At 39.5% G+C, this 21543-nt stretch overlaps 1 protein-coding gene across 1 annotated transcript in view; it reads right to left on the reverse strand.

The window, feature by feature from the left end:
* Positions 1 to 21543, reverse strand: part of LOC139739250 (A disintegrin and metalloproteinase with thrombospondin motifs 3-like) — a 69907-nt gene that overhangs the window by 41969 nt on the left and 6395 nt on the right. Inside the window, 2 exon segments of the mRNA XM_071649868.1 lie at positions 1131 to 1567; positions 2389 to 2428. Coding sequence (XP_071505969.1) covers positions 1131 to 1567; positions 2389 to 2428 — 477 coding nt within the window.

Here is a 21543-nt window from a genome sequence, read left to right on the forward strand (position 1 = left end):
GCCTGTCTTTAAGCATAATGACTTATAACATCGCATCGGTTCCTGTCAATTAAGAAATAATAATTGATAACCCACAGGTTAAGTCACATATCCCTGACTCTGAGGACGGACCTGGAGAGATGAAGTTGATATCAATCATCAGCATTGGTCAGATCCCCCTAACCACGTTTGACATCCACATCCGCTGACGAGATGTGGATGTACACCAGCTCTCACACAAACGCGCGCCACTCAAATCAAGGAATGGCTTCACCGTTGCGGGTGAAGGTTAAGGTCAAAGGATGTGTCGTCTGCCACGCTTCACCCAACCTATCGATTTTCCCCGTATCGTAATCGGAAGGCGGCGCATGATAGTGGATGCCATAATTCACCCTTGCTTCGTCGCCTCTAGCAAAACACCTTCCAGTCTATTCTTACACATGTGTGGAAAGACATTGACGCCTAGGTCGTGGAGAGTGTTAAGTTGGCATGACCGTCAAGTTTACTTCACATCCTCTAAACTAAGCACACCAGCAGACATGATGTGAAGTTGCAGCAACATAAGACAAGTTAGTTGATTTGTTTTTTATCTTTTTGTGGGTATTTGTGTGTGTCCGTGTTGGTTTTGACCCGTTGCCGTCTTCTTCTGACACTCAATTTTGTGTGAGTAGATGGTTTTCTCATGATTCTTAACACAATAACAATCGTTTTACTCAAATATGTATCAGACATGACATTATGTTTTGCACATTATGCATTTGGAATGTGACGTCGTCGTGCTACTACGCAATAATGACCTACGGGAAACGTGACGGAACCTTAACCTTGTTCGATCCAAACTCACACACAGTTGCTAGATAAAACAACGGTATCCAAGGGATGTTGTGCATCAGTATGGCAGCAAAGTGACAGAAGTGTTCATATGTAAGAGAAAAGGTGCCTTCACCATGATAGAATCATGATGAGGAAACCGAAGAGAAATGCAGCCAGAGACAGATTCTATTAGACTTTGACATCGACAATAATGATGGTGTGAAAATCTCAGTGGCTTTAATTAATTCACTATCTCAAATATTCTTTGTGGATCAAGCGTGACAATCTAAGCTCCCAGCTATCAAATAGAAGAGGGTGATGTCATGTAAAAAACTTACCAGTCCTTGACAGTTGCTAATGGCAACGCGCGAGACTGTGGTGTTTGACACGACGCCTTTGTAAAAACAGTTAGTTCTGGGCGTGAACGTTTCCACGCTGCCGTCGTCAAGGTAACGCTCCACCCGAAATCTCGGCGACACTAATCGGGTAAACCTTGATACATTCAGGACTAAATGTGCTCCAAATGCTTCCACCGAGAAATGAAAAACGGGATCCGCCCCGTCAACACCGTCTCCCTCGTCGACGAATACATCGCTCTCATCGTTGACGTCGCGTCTTCTTCGACGATGACGTTCTTCATCTCGTTTGATGCGGAGGTATTCCAGTCTATCCTCCTCGATTTCCGTGGAGAGGTCATGGGTGAGAAATCCTCCGTCCGCCGTCGAACGATACGGCCGTACTAACCGATAATCATCTAGCTTTGAGAATAGATGTTCTGCAGAGGATTGGGAAAATAATTAGGAAAATTAAAAGGCCCACATATAATGTTATTTGGGGATGATGTTCGTTATTCTGAAGGTTTGTTAGTCCGAAAATGAAAGAACGTTCGTTATTCTGAAGCTTCGTTAATCCGAAAAGGAAATGGGGGTCGTTATATCAAAGGTTCGTTCATCCAAAATGCAATAAGGTTCATTAGTCCGAAAATGTAAAGACCTCCGGAATAATGAACCTTTGGGATAACGAACGGAATCCAGTAACTGTACAATAGATTGACTAGGTTGTGCACAGGATTACAACGTAATTTCAAAGTGTTATCGTTGACTTTCGTATACGAACAAAAGTCAATGGATTCTCAATTTAATTTCCCTTCGAAATACTGAGATCATAATAGACGCACTAAAATTACAGCGTCGTCATTGGTTTATCATTTTACAATATCGACATCATCGCTGATTTCTGTAGTCAATGAATCAATATCGTCATCTCCATCATAAGCATAGCATTTCTTACCACTGTACTTTTTCTTCCTTTGGATTGAATCCGTGCAGAATTCCTTTTTTCCCTTTCAAACTAGAAGGAATATATCTGCGTTCTGCAAGATCCCCTTTTCTATTTCCATTTCGCCGTTTTCTAAATTCGTCAATAATCATCCGTATTGTGTTCTTTTAATTTCCAATCGTACCATTTCCTCGGCATAATTTCAGTGGAATCTACGACAAAACAAATCTAAAAGATACAATATTCAACATCAGTTGTTGCGAAAACTAAAATGCGAATACAAAAATGCAGGATTATCTTACGTGGTACATAACTTACCATGTTTAGGGTGCAGTCTACGATTTGAGTCACCCTGTACCTGCAGGGGGAAAATGAGAGAAAAAAAAAATCGCTGAAAATATGGCCAACATGTATACAAAAAAAAAAACCCACGAAAAATTGAGCGTGTGGAGATCAAAGAAGTATTAATAATACTACTTAGTGAAACACTGCTCGTCGTGCTGACATGATTCCAAAAGAAGAAAGACAAACATACACAACAAAAGTACAAGATGCAAAGGAGGAGGAGGGGAGGTGAAGATCTATTGAATAGGGCTGCATGAAAACATTCGACGAGAAGTGATTCATAATAAACTGCTGATTAATATCATCTCTCAACTAAAAGACGTGAAATCACTGAGGTCATGCACACTTGCATCGGTATAAGCGTCTTTCATGCAGACAAGGCGACCCCCCCCCCTCCTTCCACTTGTACGATCCACACGACAGTATGAATACTCATTAGATTTCACCTCGATATTCAGCTTTAAACACTGCGTAGATCATTTGAAAAGGAAAAGAAAACAAAACAAAAATATCAATTGGTTATTGAGCAATCACGTTTCAATATATTTCAAATTCTATGAATCAATGGTCATGGTCGATAGTTTTCATGAAGTATCATACAATGGTCGACGTCAGGATGAGGGGTACCGGCGTGAATAGGAAGAGAAAATCCACTGTGAAAAGTATTCGGTACAATGCTCATACAAATAAAACTGCCACCTCACACAATGTCAAACGATTTCCCATAGTTATCTCCTACCATGATGGTTTCCACCGCTGCATGAGTCATTCTTCCTACGTTTAACCTCTCGACCCAATGATTGCGCAGTCAACGTTTTTACCTCCATCGTGAAAGAGCATTTCTGGTAAAGCTTTTACCCCCATTTGGGATGAGAGGAAAAGAGGGAGACGGAGAGAGATGATGAGAGTAAAAGAAAAGTGTCTTGATTCTACTTCTTTCATTCTGGTTTTCGCAAAAAAACAGAACTAGCGTTCATTGTCGCATTAAAATGACGACATCGTAATCGTTTACGATGCCTGATATCGAATTAGTCATTGGTAAACTATTCGGCGTAGGAGACTCTTATCCCACAAAACCGGCAGAGATTGTTGTGGAGTGGGAAGCGGTTGATCGGGGTTTGGGAGGGCGGGGGAGGGATATCATCTGTTGAGTGCATAGATATTATGTACAAAATCGCATGAGATTCTCGGGCACACGAAGTATTGAATAGGAGGAGATGACGAGTGGTTTGTCCTCAAGGTCGACGACAGCAGTGGCGGATCCAGGGGGAGCGCACCGGGCGCGCCCCCTTTTGTTTTCTTCAAACAACAGAAATAAAAAGAAAAAAAAAATGAGGGGAAGGCGTGCGACCCCTTTTAATTTTGTAAAGGCGCCCCCTTTTTTTTTACAGAAATCCTGGATCCGCACCTGATTTGGTTGGAGTTCGATAGGAGTTGACCACTCCGTCCGTCACAAGCGGAAGTGAAACCTTTCACTATAGTAGCTTGGTCAAGTCCAATCGGGAGTTCGTGAACTCCGCAAAGATATTCACTTCCGAAACAAATAATGCATTGTGTTTGACAGCAGTTTGAAGTGATGACTTGTTTGTGGCTTTAATATTGCGATATTCAGCGATGAAATACCTCCCTTGTTTGAGTGATAACGTAGGTGCCGCAGAAGATCAATCATAATTGTTGGTGATAGCCAGGTTTACCAAGAATGTACTTGCCTATATCTCCTAGGTTTTAGAACCTCTTCACAGAGAACATAAATCTCCTTTGTCGTGGTGGAAAAGTTCAAATTGATGTATAGACTTTATGACATTCTAAAGAACTAACAAAAATAACTAAAAGAAAAATGGCTGACCCCAATTCATTCAGTTCATCGGAGCACAAGTCACAAACACTGATATCATCAATAGTATACACGCATCCGCCTGGAAGATTCAACGAAAGTCACGAACGTGAGTAGAATTCCCTGGCATTCTTCCAGTTTAAGTCATATCACCTTGTACTGACCGAAGGCCAGACGAGCATGTCGTGACAGCAGATTAAAAATTAGAAGATTTTTTTTTTTTTTTTTCGCAGTGGAGAATCACTTTATACTCTGTGGAAGCAACTGTATTTAGGGCAAACTTGATGGACACTCCCAATTTTCCACCAATTAAACCCGACAAGATCATTGCTGAAGATCAACTCTGGAGACTCAAATCGGATGGACATCAAAGGGAGGAAGCTCTCTCAATAAATCTTGTCAATGATAATTGAAGCATAAAGACTTTCGAGAGGATTTCAAGACTCGAGGAAAAGACTCAGGGCATTAAGGTAGCATTCAGTACACCTGTTCCATGACGCAATCATAACCTAGTTTTCGTGATCAAAGCAGACATACTCTCTTCACCCTCCAAGGTTACAAAAAATGAAATCATGCATCAAAATGTTGTTTCATACTTAATCTTTACAGTTTAATTGGTTTAAACAGAAGTTGAGGACATTGGTCATTCTCCTAATTCTCTTCAAACATTCCAATATTGATTAAGAGGTTTCAATCATCAGTAGGAAAGTGTGAACACTACTCGTATGGCATCACTTCTACTGAAAGGAATCTCATACATTTCTCGACCCCCCCCCCCCCCCCCGAAATCCATGAGTTCTAATCCAAGGATATGAGATTACTATACCGGCCCTCCACTTACATGTTTAACTTGAATTTGTTGTACCGATTCATTCAAATGGGAATGGGCCTACATTTTCAGCTGACAGCACTTTACAAGCCGTGTGAGATAAAATTCATGCAGACCTGTAGTGGTAAATTGTAATCTGCTGCTTGTTGTTATTTGCGCTTTCGGGTCACAGGGATAGTCAGTATTCGTTTCCCCCACCCACGCCTGTCTTAAACAATCACTGTCATCCATTTTAGCTGAACACAGATATTCGTTCAGCGTACAGGGTACTGGAAATACTAATCTATTTTAGGGCTTTTTACACTTGTAAATTTTTGCTTAGCCCCGGACCAACGGTGGGGCTAAGGGGGGGGGGGGGCCTTAGCCCCACCGTTGGTACGGGACTATCCTTAGCCCACTTTCTGTTTACACTCGTTTTTGCCAAAGTGGGCTAGCCCCACCGATAGTACGGTACTATCTGGCCCTGCAAAATAGCAGGGGTTAGCACCGCAATTGCGGTGCCAAGCAAGTGAGTGTAAACAGAACGAAAAAATAATCCTGGGCTAAGCGACGGAGACGGAGTCCGACCCTCACTGACCAATCAGAAACGAGGCAATCAAGTGCTGCCGGTGCGTGTGTGTACGTGTACAGTACACAGCGTAATTATGAATATTCATGTGGTTTGGAAAGTCCGGGGCTAAGAAATAAGAGTGTAAAAAGGTCAGTTTTCTCCTTAGCCCCGGACAAGAGATAGTACAGGACTAATTGGTGAGTGTAAAAAGCTGAAAAAATTGGTACGGGACTAACGATAGTCCTGGGTCAGAGAAAGTCCGGGGTTAAGAAACACAAGTGTAAAAAGCCCTTATGTCAGGAAATGTGCACGAATCAGAAACCATGCTCCATGATCAAATTGCTTCAGGCGGTAAATATGACAAACGTACAATAGCAACATAGAAGTAAAGAAGACACTTTCCCCTTTACAGCAAGACTCATTTCTTGGAATTCACTTTTCTCGCGAACAGCTGCGCAAGAGTTTACCCCACCATGTGATGGTTTGCTCGCTGGTGGCAGGACTTTGATCAAATTCTCTCCGGAGTGCTTGGCCTTCCCCTGCCTTCCTCTCCCCTAATACGCTGCGGGATACATTGCCAAGTTTTCGTACAACTTCCAATTTTCCAGGATCGGCAGGATGGAGGATGGGGGTGTAGATGATGAGGGGGACAGGTTGCATGGGGATGACATCTGGGGTTGTCCCCACCAGGTCACCTCCCTTGTGTGATGGCATGATCTCTGCCCCCCCCCCCCCTTCATGTGTCTCATGTGTGTGCTGTTGTGTTTTGTATATATGTGTGTGCGCGTGCGCGCATGCAGTTCTCTCCAACTCCGCCAGCCTCTCTTCGTCTCCCTCTCTCTGTCTCTGCCCCAGACTTTCTGTAAATAAAGGGACACCAGCTCTATACAGAGGATCAAAGTTTAAGTTAGATCACAGCTGCGTACTGATGGATCAGGGTCTAGGTTCGCACCAAGGGGTTGGTGCACTCCCCTTGAAGTTTCCCTGATGAAGGTTATTAGAGGTTGATGATTGCCTAGAAACTGATGTTCAAATATTTCTCCATTCATAGTATATAATATAGCATATGCAGCAGGCTAATGTACTTCTAGATTCAGCGAATAGCAACTGACAGTAATCAGTATGTGGGATGGCAATTTCTCTAAAGGTTTCAAACACGACATCGTACACAAGCCGCCTAAATCAATCAATGATTGATGTTTAGTCTTTCGTCGTCATGGAATTACCATGTTATTTTATTAGAAAATAAAGATCAACTTTCTAGCATTTTATGCTGTGGGTATACACATGGTATTACGAATTCATTAATATTATGATTATCTGCATATTACCATTGTCATGTTTCATTCTTCATAAATTGATACCGAAATGAAACGAAATAATATAACTAAAATATCCCTTTATGTATTGATTGTTTGATTGATATTGACTGAGACAATGGGATCGTTATTGCGACTCGTCGAATAGTGTCGCTGCATTGTACTGTAACCACTGCTGTGCACTCAGTGCTAGTGACAAGCACGACACCAGTCATTAGCATCGTCTCAGAGTCACGAACTGACTTAAAGGGATAGTATAGTTTTGGTTGAGACCTAATTTCAGGTTTCTAACATTTTTTGGTGAGATAATGAGAAACCACTTATGAAATATGAAAGAGCATGTAATTACATGAGGAATTCAAAGTTTATTTGATGAAAATTGGTTTTGAAATGGCTGAGATATCCAAAACAGAGCAATTCTAATAAGTGTGGGACCCACACTTTATTACGATCGTTTTGTTTTACTTTGTTTTTGGATGTTTCAGTCATTCCAAACCCGATTTTCATCAAATAAATTTTGAATTCCTCTTAAAATGATATACTCTGTACTATTTCATAAGTGCTTTCTTGGTATCTCGCAAAAAGTTAAAAGCCCCCTCATCTCCACCAATACTGTACCATACCTTTCAAAGTTACAGTCCGCTGTGATCATTGGAATATGTCCCGCCGTGTATTCGCACGTATTAACACGTATTGAACTTCTATTTATTTTGCGTGAGATTGGCACTCAAATGCATGAAAACATAAAAAGACATGTCAGCCAGTCGACGTCCGGATATTGAAAACAGAGAATCCGGATAATCGATGGCAGGATAATCGAGGTCTATACTGTAATATCAACTATTCCAACATCAAAACTGTTCTAATGGGAGGCAAGATGACAACAAATAAGGCAGTGTTTATTCTCTTCACAAAGTATATATTAGCTTTACATGATGACTGAGCAGAGTGGATACAATGACCTATCTGTTGGTCACATTTTGTCTGTATTCTAATGACCGAATGAGGTCATTCTATGCAAACCCGTCAACCTGTACCCCCATTGTTGTGATTGTTTTCCCCCAGGATTTGAGGGTGTCTTTGCGGGTAGCGACCAGTCACTCGACACTGATGACATTTTGGCCCAGCTATGTTGAGGTTTCCAGAGCTTATAGACAATGATGACAGAGTCACTGTGATTCCTTGGCACAATGATGTCACTGTTGGTGATATGAAGAAGAGGTGGTGATGTCAACACAAAAATTTCCCCTCTAGGAAAAACCTCTTCCTCTTCCTATCCAACGGGTACGACTTTCCTCCCCCCCCCCCAAAAAAAAAAAAAAAAAAAATTAAAAAAAAATTAAAAAAAATAAATAAATAAATAAAAAAATCAAGGTTCTATAACATTTCACAATTTCCCATAGAATTATAAAATATGCTTTTTGATCAGTATACTGTATGGGCACCCCTACAAATCACCAAGAATAAAGTTGGCCTACTCTCATATGCTGAGATCACACATCTTTGCGAGTATGACCATGGAGCTGGTGAAGCTTAATGGCATGACAAGACAGCCCATGAAGCAAATCGAAACTTTTACCTACTATATATTGTAGGGAATTCGGAAATGGCCTCCCAGGAACATCTCCCAGAAACTCTGCAAAGTACCCTTAGCGAATTGAATTCCACGTCAAAAAATACGTGGAAGATGCGGTGAGCAGGCAAGAACTTAATCTAGAAGAAATTCGAGCATGTTTTCCATCCATTCATGCTCATTTTCTTACCGATGTCATATACGAATTGAATTAAAATACAATGTCAATCGAACACATGGTGGCGGATAGGTTTGCAATATCACCCTTCTGATTTGGAAATGTAGAGTGCTTCTCATCTTCGACTAGGTACAGAGGTGGACGGAAATTTTTAATGACATGCACCAGAACAAGTGTCGATGAGGTGTGCAACTACACGTGGATGTGGCATTAACTTCCGGGTGGTGACCCTAATCAATCTAAAGACCCGTTTTGCTGTGCAAGCTCCCAGGGAAAATGATGACCAATTTGAATACACCACAATCCCGCACACTTTGGATAGAGTAACAATGCATGCTGTGTTCACATCCTCAACTGTCTGCTCAATTTTTGCAAACCTGTGCTGAATAAATGCGAAAGAGGAGAGCGCTGTCACTTGATAATATCTCACTGTTCTAAAATGAATATAAGTGGTCTATTGTTAACAGCTCTTGAGATTAAATTGCTTGTTATCTATAGACACAAGTCTTTCAGTAGCACTCGTTGACTGACTCTATTTTTTATAATGATTAATCACAAAGAATCGAAAAGTGTTATACAGTACAAGTAAGGTTAACGCAATCACCGTACAAATTTGCGATTGATGCCCGCATTTGTGCATTGAGGGGGAGTAATAATATTATATGAAGGACTCTCTAATCTCAACTGCAGCAAATGTGGACAGAACATGCGGCATTCAATACGACAAATGACACACCTTCAATAGTTGGTGCTAATGGTAGAGGAAAGGCAAAAGACTCGTTGATGAAGCTGCGCATGGTCCTGTCATTTGGAAACTCACAAGTGACAGAAAGAGGAGGAAGAATTCCCGGTCACTTGCATCAGAAAGTGACGTTTCAAACTTGAGGTTCTAGGTTCGAGCCCATTGTTGCCAGTAACACCGAGGAAAACGGCCTAGTCTTTCGGAGAGGACATGCACATGCATTTTTATGATTACAATAATTTTTTTTTTCATCATTATGAACGAAATGTTTAATGTATTGTGCCCTCTTGTGGTTGTTCTTATACATTTCAGTTTTGCATTTTCGTGACATAGCAAGTTATAATTATGCAGGTTACCTGTTAAGTGAATCCCTCTGGAAAAACATCTTAGACATGTCGTCATCACTGAGTACGGCCCTCCATCCGTATTTTACGTTATTGCTACGTATATTTTGTTCATTGTTTTTAAACAGAGATTAACTACCAACTACCATAACAACTGTCAGTCCATTAATTTAACCCTTGCGCACACTTGTTATTTTTAAGTTGTGTATCTTATCAAACTACTGCTCAAGTTAAACGTAGCATACGTCATCTTACCACATTTTCATTGTAATGAGCGACATGCTTTGTCCAGATCTCTTGAGCATTAATAATAAAATGTGAAAATAAAAGAAGACCAAGCAATATTGTAACAGTAGAATTCATGAAATCAATTTAATGTACTACATTAGAAACAAAAGAATATCACGAAAGTGATATTTCATTTCTACTCGTTCTTCATCTACCAAAGACAACTATCACGCATCTTTCCCTGCTTGTTTGGTCAATGAAAAACTATACCCTCAACACATACGAATCATACCCATTCAAAAGAGTGGCAAAACGTCAGCCTAACCGAATCTAAGTAATGTTAATCCACCCAAACTTCACAATCATCATTGAATTGACATTTTCTGCCAGGGAACCGCTTCTCTCTAACGCTGGTTGCCCCCATGGTTAAATTGTCCGTGTTGCTTCAATGTTGCTGCAGCTGCAGCGCTATCCCTCCTTTCCACCTGACTATGAACAATTAAATCCGATCGAGTGAAATCGGAAGTTCGGGTCTTCCCGAAGCACCTCAGTTGTGAATGTATCCGGAAATTCCATTTGGGTCACATTGGAGATTTGGTGGCAAGTTCACGCCAAGGTTGCTTGCTAAGCACTTACTACAGCGGCAGGGCACTGGCTGCAGCGCCTAATACAGAACACTGTGAAATTGGACTTATCCATGGCTATACGGAGAGTAGAGAGAAGCAGTCAGAAATACAAACAAAAATACCAATAGTTTATATATCCACAACATGATGGACCTCTAGTTAAGACTACGAGGCTAAATTGTAGCAGAAATAGGGCTATCTTATATATGAATATGTATTAAAAAAATATGTCTTCTTTTTTAGAGCACAACATCGCGAGAGCAGAACCTGAAATAAAGATTGTTTGATATTAGTTTAGGCGTGCTGTCAGCTGTACTTTATCATTCTATATATCTTAACGGATCTCACTACCCATTATCATTAATTCAATCCCACTGCTTGATGAAAATCAAAGTGGTAATACCCTAAACTTCTAAAAACACTACCAATGCGAGCTACGGCGGGCTATAAACGCGCTAAAAGGTTTCCTTGGTCGATTGTGTAGATGAAAATCGAAATATAGTATCGGTACATGATTATGTATTAAGTCAAGGATTAAAACGTCTTTTTGCGGAGACTAACTCTCAACCCGATGTCATTCATGGCATCTGAGGACCGGCTTCACATTTTGTAGCAAGGCTGGCGGCTAGTACGAGCCTAGCCCGGCCATGCAGTTCCGCTTCTCCCAATATGGACCTGGAAGCTACATGAATCAGCTCTAGTCTCGCTCGATGCTATACGAAATAAACTCATTACATCTGGCCTTGCAGGCAATTAGAGTGGCCAAGACGAATTAGGAGACAGACAATTATTACATTTTCTACTCTCTCTGTTTCTTAGCTTTTGGACAATGATCAGTACATACTAGGCCTAGTACATTTGTGAATAAGACAGATAAAAGAAGAAAAATTCATGCACGGGTTTGGGAATTGGGAAGGCAGAAGGACGGAGAGAGTGGTACGAAATTAAAGGAAAGACGACAGAGAAAGTGAGTCTTATAGAGTTGGCGTGGATATGGGGGTTGTGGGTGTTGGTGATTGTTTCTGTGTGTTGTGTTTGCGTGCGTGTAGACGAAATTCATATGAAGTCTATGACCCCGTTGTGAATGGAATGAAAGCCAGAATGTAAACAAGGTCAAGAAAAGTCAGCAGGTAAACGTTTCAAGGACACTGCGCTGGTAGGTCGTTCAGTGGGAACTGGGTTGTCTCGGGCTCTCATCTGCATTTCTCGTCAAAACACAGGCAGGTAATACCATAATTATTTCAAAATATTAAACTTACTTCTTGGATAATTCCACTGAAAAACAGAACCCTGACACCCATTATATAATAATAACCAATGGAAATAGAAATAAAACATAATGTTTGGACCAGCTTAAAGTCATAATGACACAGATACGAATATCGCAATTGTCAATCCAGTGACCGTGACCTCAAACAGATCTATCTCATAAAATCTTCATTAGGAAATACAATGTATCATCAATTACCACTACTTAAAGGGGGGGGGGGGTGGAATCCAGTCCAAAGGTAAGTTAGTCTGATACGAAATAGTAAAGTATTACGAGTTCAACGGTAAAATTTTGATTGAAATCGGATGAAAAATAAGGAAGTTATGACAGTTTAAAGTTTCGCTAATCTTTGAGGAAACAATAATTATTCTTGAACGGTCAATATGAATATACAAACGGCAAAGTGTGCGTGTCATCTCCTCACAATTTGCAATAAATAGTTTGTACATAAAATTTTGAAATTTCCAGTTTTTCATTCAAACGCAATTATGCCCGAGGCTCAAATCCTGATATATCTAACTGATCACTATTCTGAAGTTATTCAACCAGGAATAACATTATGTTTCAGACTTCAATGACACAAACATTGAATTTTCGTCATTTTTTGTACACGATCAATGGAAAATTGTGAGTTATGACATGGTCAGCTCACTCATTTTCATATTCATATCCACTGTACAAGAACTGTTTTGCAGAAATTAGCAAAACTTCAAAATTTCATAACTTCCTCATTTTCCATCCGATTTCAGTCAAATTTTTACCGTTGAACTCGTAAGATTTTACTTTTTTATCAGACTAACTTATTTTTGAGCTGGATTTCCCCTTTAATGTTTGTAAGTCATGTCAAACCTCAGAGTCCATTTCAAATCTAACTCATATCGGGGAGGTCACAGGTTTTCTCATCAGACTCTGCTCACGATGTATACCGCCGCCTGATTCTGCGCTGGGGAAATTAATTGGGGATCAGTATGGATACCACTACACGTCACAGCCAATCGTGTATCATTGGGCGACACTTTCAATGTCCTTAAATTGTGAGCGTATGTTAAAGGGAAAGTGTAGTATTGCTTGAGATGAGGAGTGACCTTCTTACGTTTTGCGAGATAGGCCCATTTAAGTTAGGCCTACAATGAAATGTTATTTGATGAAAATAGGTTTTAAAATGGTTGAGATGGGCACCATATCCAAAAACAAAGTAAAATAAAACCACCATAATTAGAATGGGGTCCACCTTTGTTTGGGATATCTCAGCCATTTCAAAACAAAGTTCCATCAAATAAACTTTGAAACCCTCTTTCATATTTCATAAGAGGTTTCTCATTACCTCCCCCCTCCCAAAAAAAAAAAAAAAAAAAGTTAGAAACTTGAAGCCCCATCTCAACCAAACTGTACAATCTCCTGCTTTGCGCTAGCGATCAGCGCTCTAGTCAAATCACCCAGTGACATCGCCCTTGAATAGAGGAGTTGGGTCTTGCACTCACAACCTTAGCTCCAGGTAGCCATTCACGAATCACACTACTGATCATTTCCACTCCCCTCATCCAAATGTGTTCAGAGAAAAAAAAAGAAATAAAAAATATTTTTTCTACTACATGTATATTATTAATAATGTTCTCATACTCCCTCCCCCCCCCCCCTTGCTCTCTATGATGTTGATCTAATAATCATGTTTTTCTTTCTTCATAGAGAAATGGTGATAATTGCTGTAGCGCGGTGAGGGGTGAGTGTCAAACCCATCAATAGCACGGTTCGTCTTAAGTCAGTTCTACGGTTGAAGGACGAGAAACTCACAGGCACACTGTCAAGGTCCAGCGCAGACTTCCATGGTGAATTGACAATCAAAATCAGAATAACAAAATTATAAAATTCTCCTTATCGGGGATGGAATGGAGAAGGGTGAAGTCTCTGCCGAAATGAGCGGACTTGAGTACAAAGTATCTCAAACAAACAAACAAAACATTTAATAGAAAGAGATCTCAAAAGAATTAAATGTTTAGATGTCCATCAGAAGGCTAACATGAAATGCTAAAGTTGGGGCACTTTCACAACCTTCACAAGTTTCAAATGTGTTTATCGACTAGCGATTTTGAAAGCAACCACACGTTCGAATGAGCCGAGGTCATAGCGTTAACACTAACTCCAACCCACCCCATGTCATCATGGCTTTTGTTAATTGAAACTCATCAAAATTAAATAATGAACGCGAAGGATACATGATTTTTATTTTCACTTCCTGCGAGAAAAGATCTTTTTTTTTAAATATAGATTCGTGTCCATGAACGCCAGAAACCTTAAAAGAAGTACATTATGCAATCTATATTTGGGGCAGCAGGACTTTAAAATCGTTAAGTCTGCTATGATGTGGCCTCCATGTTCGAAAATTAATTTCGTTAAATCACGCAAAGTTATTTATTCATATCCAAGTACTTGACTTGATTGGTCTATTGCAACGACAATCACTGCGTTCATGTCTGGACCATAAACCGTGCTGCGGAAATTCTGGCGATGGATATTGAAATATCGGAGCCAATATATTTTGGTTTGTTTAAACATGGTGGTAAACATCTATGGCGTTGCTGTTTTGTTTTGTTTTCTTATTCTATTTCGTAGGCCAACGTCCCGCCTACAAATTAAAAACAGGAACAGACAGAAACTGCGAGACTCAAATAAACAGACTATCAATTACATCTTTAATACTTCGTGCCTTTTAAAAAGAAAATGTGAAAATTCTCGAAATGCTTTGTCACAGGGAAGAACGAGCACACCTCCCTACAGTCACAATAACGGCATTCAGCTCAATCGAAAATCAGGCTAACCAAGAAACATTGAAGAAATGGGTTGTGCGTTTTTGTGTTTTTTGTAACATATTCCTCAAGATGCTCATTTAAAAAACATTTCTGCACGAACCACTTATTGGACTAACGGCTATGTTCACTATATTTCTTTGCTCGGTATTCGATCGTCTCATACAAAAACTGCCAAGGACAGTTAAAATAGAATGTAAAAAATGAGTGAAATGCTTTATTTACAAAGTAGTGAGATAGGGGAAAATTGATACATAGAGATCATCGTTAGAGAGCACGTACAAAATAGCTTTCACACAATGTCCTCAGCTTTTTACGTTACGAAAAAGGCAGAGCTCTAGATGCTATTCAATAGATTCTATTGAGAAAGATATATTTAAACCACTTGATTTGTAATACAAAAGGAAGAGGATTCCTTCTCAAGTCTTGAACCGAACTGAGTTCAATAAGTGGTATACGTCTCTCCGGGAAACAAATTTTACAGTAAATTTCTTTGTTGGCATATCACCTTCCAGTTGCAATTCACCAAACCTTTTGGTCTTTTGTGAACATCTTTCACCGAGAAAAAAAAAATCAATTTCAGTCTTTTCAACATGCTATACTATCAAAGGTTTTCTACTGAAAATAAAGTTCCCTTTAAAATTAAGATTCAGAACGCTTTCAAATTGCAAGTATATGAGTGCTGAATAATTCGTTCAAATACAGAAAGTATTTATTCATGATCCCGTTAAAAAGATATTCTTATTGCTTCAATCCTAAAGAAGTCATTTGACTTTAGATAAAAAACTATATCTCTTCTTCAAGAATGCACTGCAAAATATTAAGAACTATTGGAAGCGTATATGGAATTCTTTTTCTTTTTTTTCTCTTCTCTTTCTTCTTCTTTTTCTGCTCTATCTTTAAATCACCGAGAGCTTTACTCACTACCATTTCTGACGTTTGAGGGTGTCCAACACGCCCGTTCCTCATTAATAGCGCACTAAACAAAACAGTTATCAGGAGTCAGGGACATTCATCTAGGCTTTGTTCATGACAAATAGAGAGATGGGGGAGGGGGAGATAGTTCTGTCACGTGACTTATCGAGCTGTTAACTACGTTGGTCATATTTAAACGCTTCGATCATCATCAAAGCAGCAGATCTTTCAGTGTCAATTCATCAACCAGACGTGGTTCAATTTGCTTGGAGAATTTTGAACGGTAAGCACATTCCAAACGGTAAATTTTATTTTAAACAACGTTACGCCATCCCTCATTTAATTTCTTCTATTACACATGACTGGTCCAAGCGAAAATTATAACGACATTTCTTACTCATAACAGCGACATTAGTGATCTCCCTTCATTTGCAAGCCACTGTGAAAGTCTCAGAAAATATTGCGAATAATTTTAAGTTTATGTGTCATATCGTTGGCTGAGAACCGGAAGGGCGCTATTGTTATTGAGTTATTGGTATCACGTTGAAGAGCTTGATTTTTTCTACATCATCATGATGTCAATTCTAAGTTATTTTTGTTTTCAGTAAAATGTTGAATAGCAAAACCACAAGGGCATTTTTTACCCAGTATTTGGACCTATGTATATACATCAACCCACTATTGATTAAGTAAACCTTTTTTCATGAAATTTGATTGTTTTGTTTTTATTTTTTGAGTTTTTAAGTTTTGACTTGTTTTTTAAGTTTTGAAAGCTTTGCAACACCGGCTTGTAAATAGCAATAAACTGATCATACCCCATCGATGTGATTGTTGAAGTGATTTGTTTATTTAACATCGCAAGATTTGTTTATCAAACATCGCAAGTTTGCTCTGACAGCATAAAAAGAGCACGATGCATTTAACCATGGACCTACTGTAGGTCCATGATTTAACGCACGGCACGGTTTTTCGGCAGATCGAACATAATTCAATGTTTGCTATAATCATAAATCTCTTCTTTGTTATGTTTGAACCTATCCATAGGGACAATGGAAACGTCTGAAATTACATCGATCTCCAGCCAGGGGGAAACACTCTTCGAAAATGTCACAGCAGAAGAAAATTTAATTCTCGCGTTGCCAAACCTTGCACTAACATTTTCGTCAGCGGAACTTATTTTCATCTCCACAGCCTACTCCGCGATCTCGCTTTGCGGCATCGTCGGAAACTTTCTGGTTGCTCTCGCCGTTGTCTTTTCTCCCCAGCTCCGGACGACCACGAACGTGTTCGTCGTCAGCCTCAGTATCAACGACTCCCTGTCATGCCTGACGATGCCGTTCCACTCTGTCACACTGTTGATGGGGAAAGTTCTCCCGGACTGGTTCTGTCAGATCATTGGCGGTACTGTGATGGGTGCAGTCGGAACGAGCGCCCTTACTCTCCTGATGATTGCAATCAATCGCTGGTTCCTCATCACAAAGGCAAGACATGTGTATGCAAGAGTCTACAACAAGAGAAACACAGCACTAATGATCAGTTTCGTCTGGTCCTACAGCATCTTCATTTGTGCTGGTGTGCCGTACTTTGGGCCAGGCAAGTTGGGATACAGCAACCTGCCACATTTGTGTAGCTTTAGAGAGAATGGTACTTGGGCCGATTCCTATTCCTTGGTGGTTGCCATGACGACCTTACTACCGGCAATCATCATCACTTCTGCGTGTTACATCGACATCTTGCGTTACATCCGTCGTCATCATCGACAGCTGTTGTCGATCACGAAAGGTGAATCGCCTCACGGAGCGAGCACGATGACTCTACAGACAACAGCAAGTGATATCCCCTCCCCGGATGCAAAGTACATGAACGGATCGGTGAGTACCATCAGTCAGGGGGACAGCGATACTGCGGCGCAAAGAATGCGAGTCCAAATCAACAGGCGGGAAATCGAGGTTACCAAAAACCTCTTCCAGATCGTCTGCGCGTTCTTCTGCTGCGTCTTGCCTTCCTCGGTCGCCTTCTGCATTAGATGGCGTCACAAAGGACTCCTGTACACCAGTATCTTACTCCTCATGAATGGCTGCGTGAATCCGTTCTTGTATGCTTTCAAGCATCCACACTACAAGGCGGCGTTCAAAGCAATGCTGACGTGTAAAACAGCAAAGCTTCAGCGAGATACTAATTACACCACGAAAATGACCACAGGGCAGACACACATAAGCAGATCCACTGCTTCTCAGTCGGATGCCGCCTAGGAGGTAGTGGATTGAAGTACCTAAAGTAAGTTCTTCATGTTGCTTTAATATGCTGAATGGAAGAGTGTCAAAGAATTTGGTGTATTGAGCTCTATAAAATATCATTCTAAATTTAGTTTGTCAGGCACAGCTTCTTTGTAGTTTCAATTCAAACTTATAGTTTAGCGAAAACGTTGAGAAAGGTTGAGAAAGGAGTGTAACAAACACAGAAGATCTTAGCATTAGTGTCTCAGTGTTCGTCATTACCTGTAGCTTACTAGTAGATACAAAATTAATACAATAAAAGTAATAAACCATCATGATAATGTGGAAAAGTATAACGGAATCAGGTTATTCACATTCCACATTGGAATTATAGTACGTAAGGGTTTAGTTCTGCTTTGTATTAACGTGCTAAGATATAAATGGGATAATTTCAACGCGAAAATTCTATATTGCTGGAGAGTAATTATGTGCTTGATTAGTCAACGAAATGTTGTCATTTCGTATAGACACCTTTACCAAAATGTAGCATCACGTATTCTATCAAAGCTGGATATACACAGGCAGAAAGGAAGTATAAAAGCATTATTTATATTTGCATGCATGCACATAATTGTTATTTCCTCGTTTTGATCGGATACTCTGTCTAAACTTGTAAGTAATGTGGTGGTGGGCCTGGGCTGATTAAAGAATATATTTTGTTTACCTGAATTGAATTTTATAGGCCTACTGTACTCTGGGATTAGAAACTTAACATTTTACCCAGTTTTCAGGATAGTAAAGTTAAAAAAAAGACAAACAAAGTGTTAAAATATAATGTAAGTATGCAAATCATTAATTTGCAATTCGTATGTACTTTTATGCACTTGTCGAGGCAATTAATTGGATTAAGTAATAGTCTTTTAAGTTAAGTCACTCAATGTGTTTACTTACTGAACAAAAAATGGTGGCGTCATGACTATGAATTCATACCAGAGAGCAAACATCGAAAATAAAAAGACAATTAAAAAACAAACTTTTTCACGTTAACAGGTGAAATCCGAGCTCGAGCGATACGACTTTTTTTTTCAGATGTAAATCATTTAAACTAAGACAGAGTCAGGTACTTTTGCCGGCACATTTTTCCATTTGCTGTTTTGTTTGTGTGAATGTATTTTCATCTTTTACGTCAACTTTTTTTTTCATTTATACGTCGACTTGAACATGAAGATAGGATTCTTCATAATACGTCTTGTCAAAGTAAGCCATTGATAAGCAAGCATTTCATCGAATCTAATTTCAAAACATATATACTGAAAACTCTTTAAATAAAATACGTTGCACACTCAAGATTATATATTTTTAAGGAATTTTAGGAATTTATCACCTTCGTTCTACCGTTGCTAACTAATGATCAACAAAATGCAAAACACTTTTCGGGTGTATCCTCCTGTATCGAATATTTAGACCAAACATCCGGCTACACGGTCCGAGATTACTATTGCTTTTCCGACGTGACCAGACGCGTGGGCAAAATGACATAATCTTCTTTTGGTCAATGTAATAACCACAATTCATGGAGATTTGATACGACCTGTACTACATGTGTTGTATTCCATCCAAAATAATGATAACAATAAAAGTGTGTGAAATCGATCTTTTGTTGTGAATGAGTGAAGAAGGAAAGTTTACCTTCGTTGCCATGGTGACAGTCATCCATACTGATTAGCATTACACCTAGAGGGAGTGTTACTACCGCAATAATCTGCAAATTGGGTCAAGTGTGTAAATGAGGCGTTTTACAAAGTCGGTAAACTTTGCTGATAATTTTGGGTATACATCAAGTCGTGAACTGTGTCAGTCATTTGAATTAAGTATACACTCCCACGGACATTAACCACAAGAGAAAAATCGTAAGATTCTATAATTTAAGGCGGTGTCTCGATATTGGCATAAGATGTAGAATTGTAAATTTCGCGGGAAGTTGGCCCAAACTTGGTTAGCAGACGATCAACGGCCGAAGCAGGTACGATCGGTTTTTAGCAGCCTGAGAAAATCCACCGGTAGTCATACGATGGCTTTACAGCCCTCACGAATGACAAGATGTTTATACGAAGAGAGCCGAATTTGAATATTTTCTTTATCGTATGTCAATCGTTGCTCAAAAATTTTCGTTACAGTGTGACGCCTGCATTGTAAAATGAATGTGTATGTTCCAAAAAATCGTAATTCGGATTCAAGAAAGAAGGATAGCACTATGTTTCCTACTAAATTATTGAGAGTCACTGATACATGCATACGTAACAATATAGGTAAAAAGCGATCTACGCAATATACATATGCCTACATACAATTTGGAAGCTTTTTTAAATCAAATACACTGCTGCCAGCTGCCCAAGGAAAGTCACTACATACTATAATATCAGTACTGCAGTGTCGGGCGAGACTGCAGTGTTACGAAGAAACAACACAGAATGATCGACGCATATAATGATTACACGAACTATGAAAAGTTATACGTAATGATCTCATTCTTTCTAGAGTCCACAGGGGACAGATGAGATGATGTATTAAATGTACTGTTTACCATTTTGGATTGGGAGCAGAGATTTAAAAATGTTCGAGTTGATGCATGATCATGTGTAGATCAGTTGTATCACAGAACATCCTACCATATTAAAATTTAGCAATACAGCCTAAAATATAAGGAGTTATCACTATTTTTCTCAATAAACAGTAACTGTAGATGGTTCATTCTAGAAACAATGGAATTGAATCTTTGTTCACAGCTTGTATTTGACAGTACTTAACATATTTTTCACATTGGTGGTTTCTATCCCTATAACTCACATTTTGGAACTATTTTGAAGCACTAAAGCTGGGTTCTGTTTCATCTGCAAATGGTAAATAATGCCTTTAATCTCACGCATTTAATTCTCACGAACATGCTTCATGCGATTAGACCGCATAGTAAAGCAAGAAGTACTTTCATCAAACATTAAAGGACAAGTCCACCTTCATATACATAAGGATTGAGACAATGCAGCAATATTAGTAGAACACATCAGTGAAAGTTTGAGGAAAATTGGACAATCCGTTCAAAAGTTACGAATATTTTAAGTATCTGCACAGTCACTGCTGGAAGAGAAGACTACTACAGTTTATGATGTCACATGCGTACAACTATATAAGGAAAATAAAAAGAGAATTTCACAAAACTTTACTTTTTGAATAAAGTGCACAGTTCTTCGACTTGCTACTGACGTATGTTAAGGGTAATATTATTCCCCCTGCCTTCTGAAAGAGAGAAGTCGAGTGCTCTTTTGTTATGCGAGAAAAATGGAAATATGTTGAATTTTCTTTATTCTTTCTTTATACCGTTGAACTCATGTGACATCATAAGCTATAGTAGTCTTTTCATCCAGCCGTGACTGAGCAGAAACTTTAAAAATTCATAACTTTTTAACGGATTGTCCGATTTTCCTCAAACTCTCACTGATGTGTTCTACTAACATTGCTGCATTCACTCAACCCACATGTCTATGAAAGTGAACTTGTCCTTTAAGGGTTTGCAACTTGTACATCATCTAAGCTAAGCTGTAGTGATGGCATAAGCAAAGCCTTGAACCAGGAATACAAGGCCAATGACTCCGTCCTAAAATAACACAGCTTTCGCCAGATTCATGGTAGCCTTTTGTCAAGG

Source organism: Diadema antillarum, unplaced genomic scaffold, assembly GCF_040938485.1.
Source record: "Diadema antillarum isolate AM-2024a unplaced genomic scaffold, OU_Dant_1.0 scf00000029, whole genome shotgun sequence".
NCBI classification, from domain to species: domain Eukaryota; kingdom Metazoa; phylum Echinodermata; class Echinoidea; order Diadematoida; family Diadematidae; genus Diadema; species Diadema antillarum.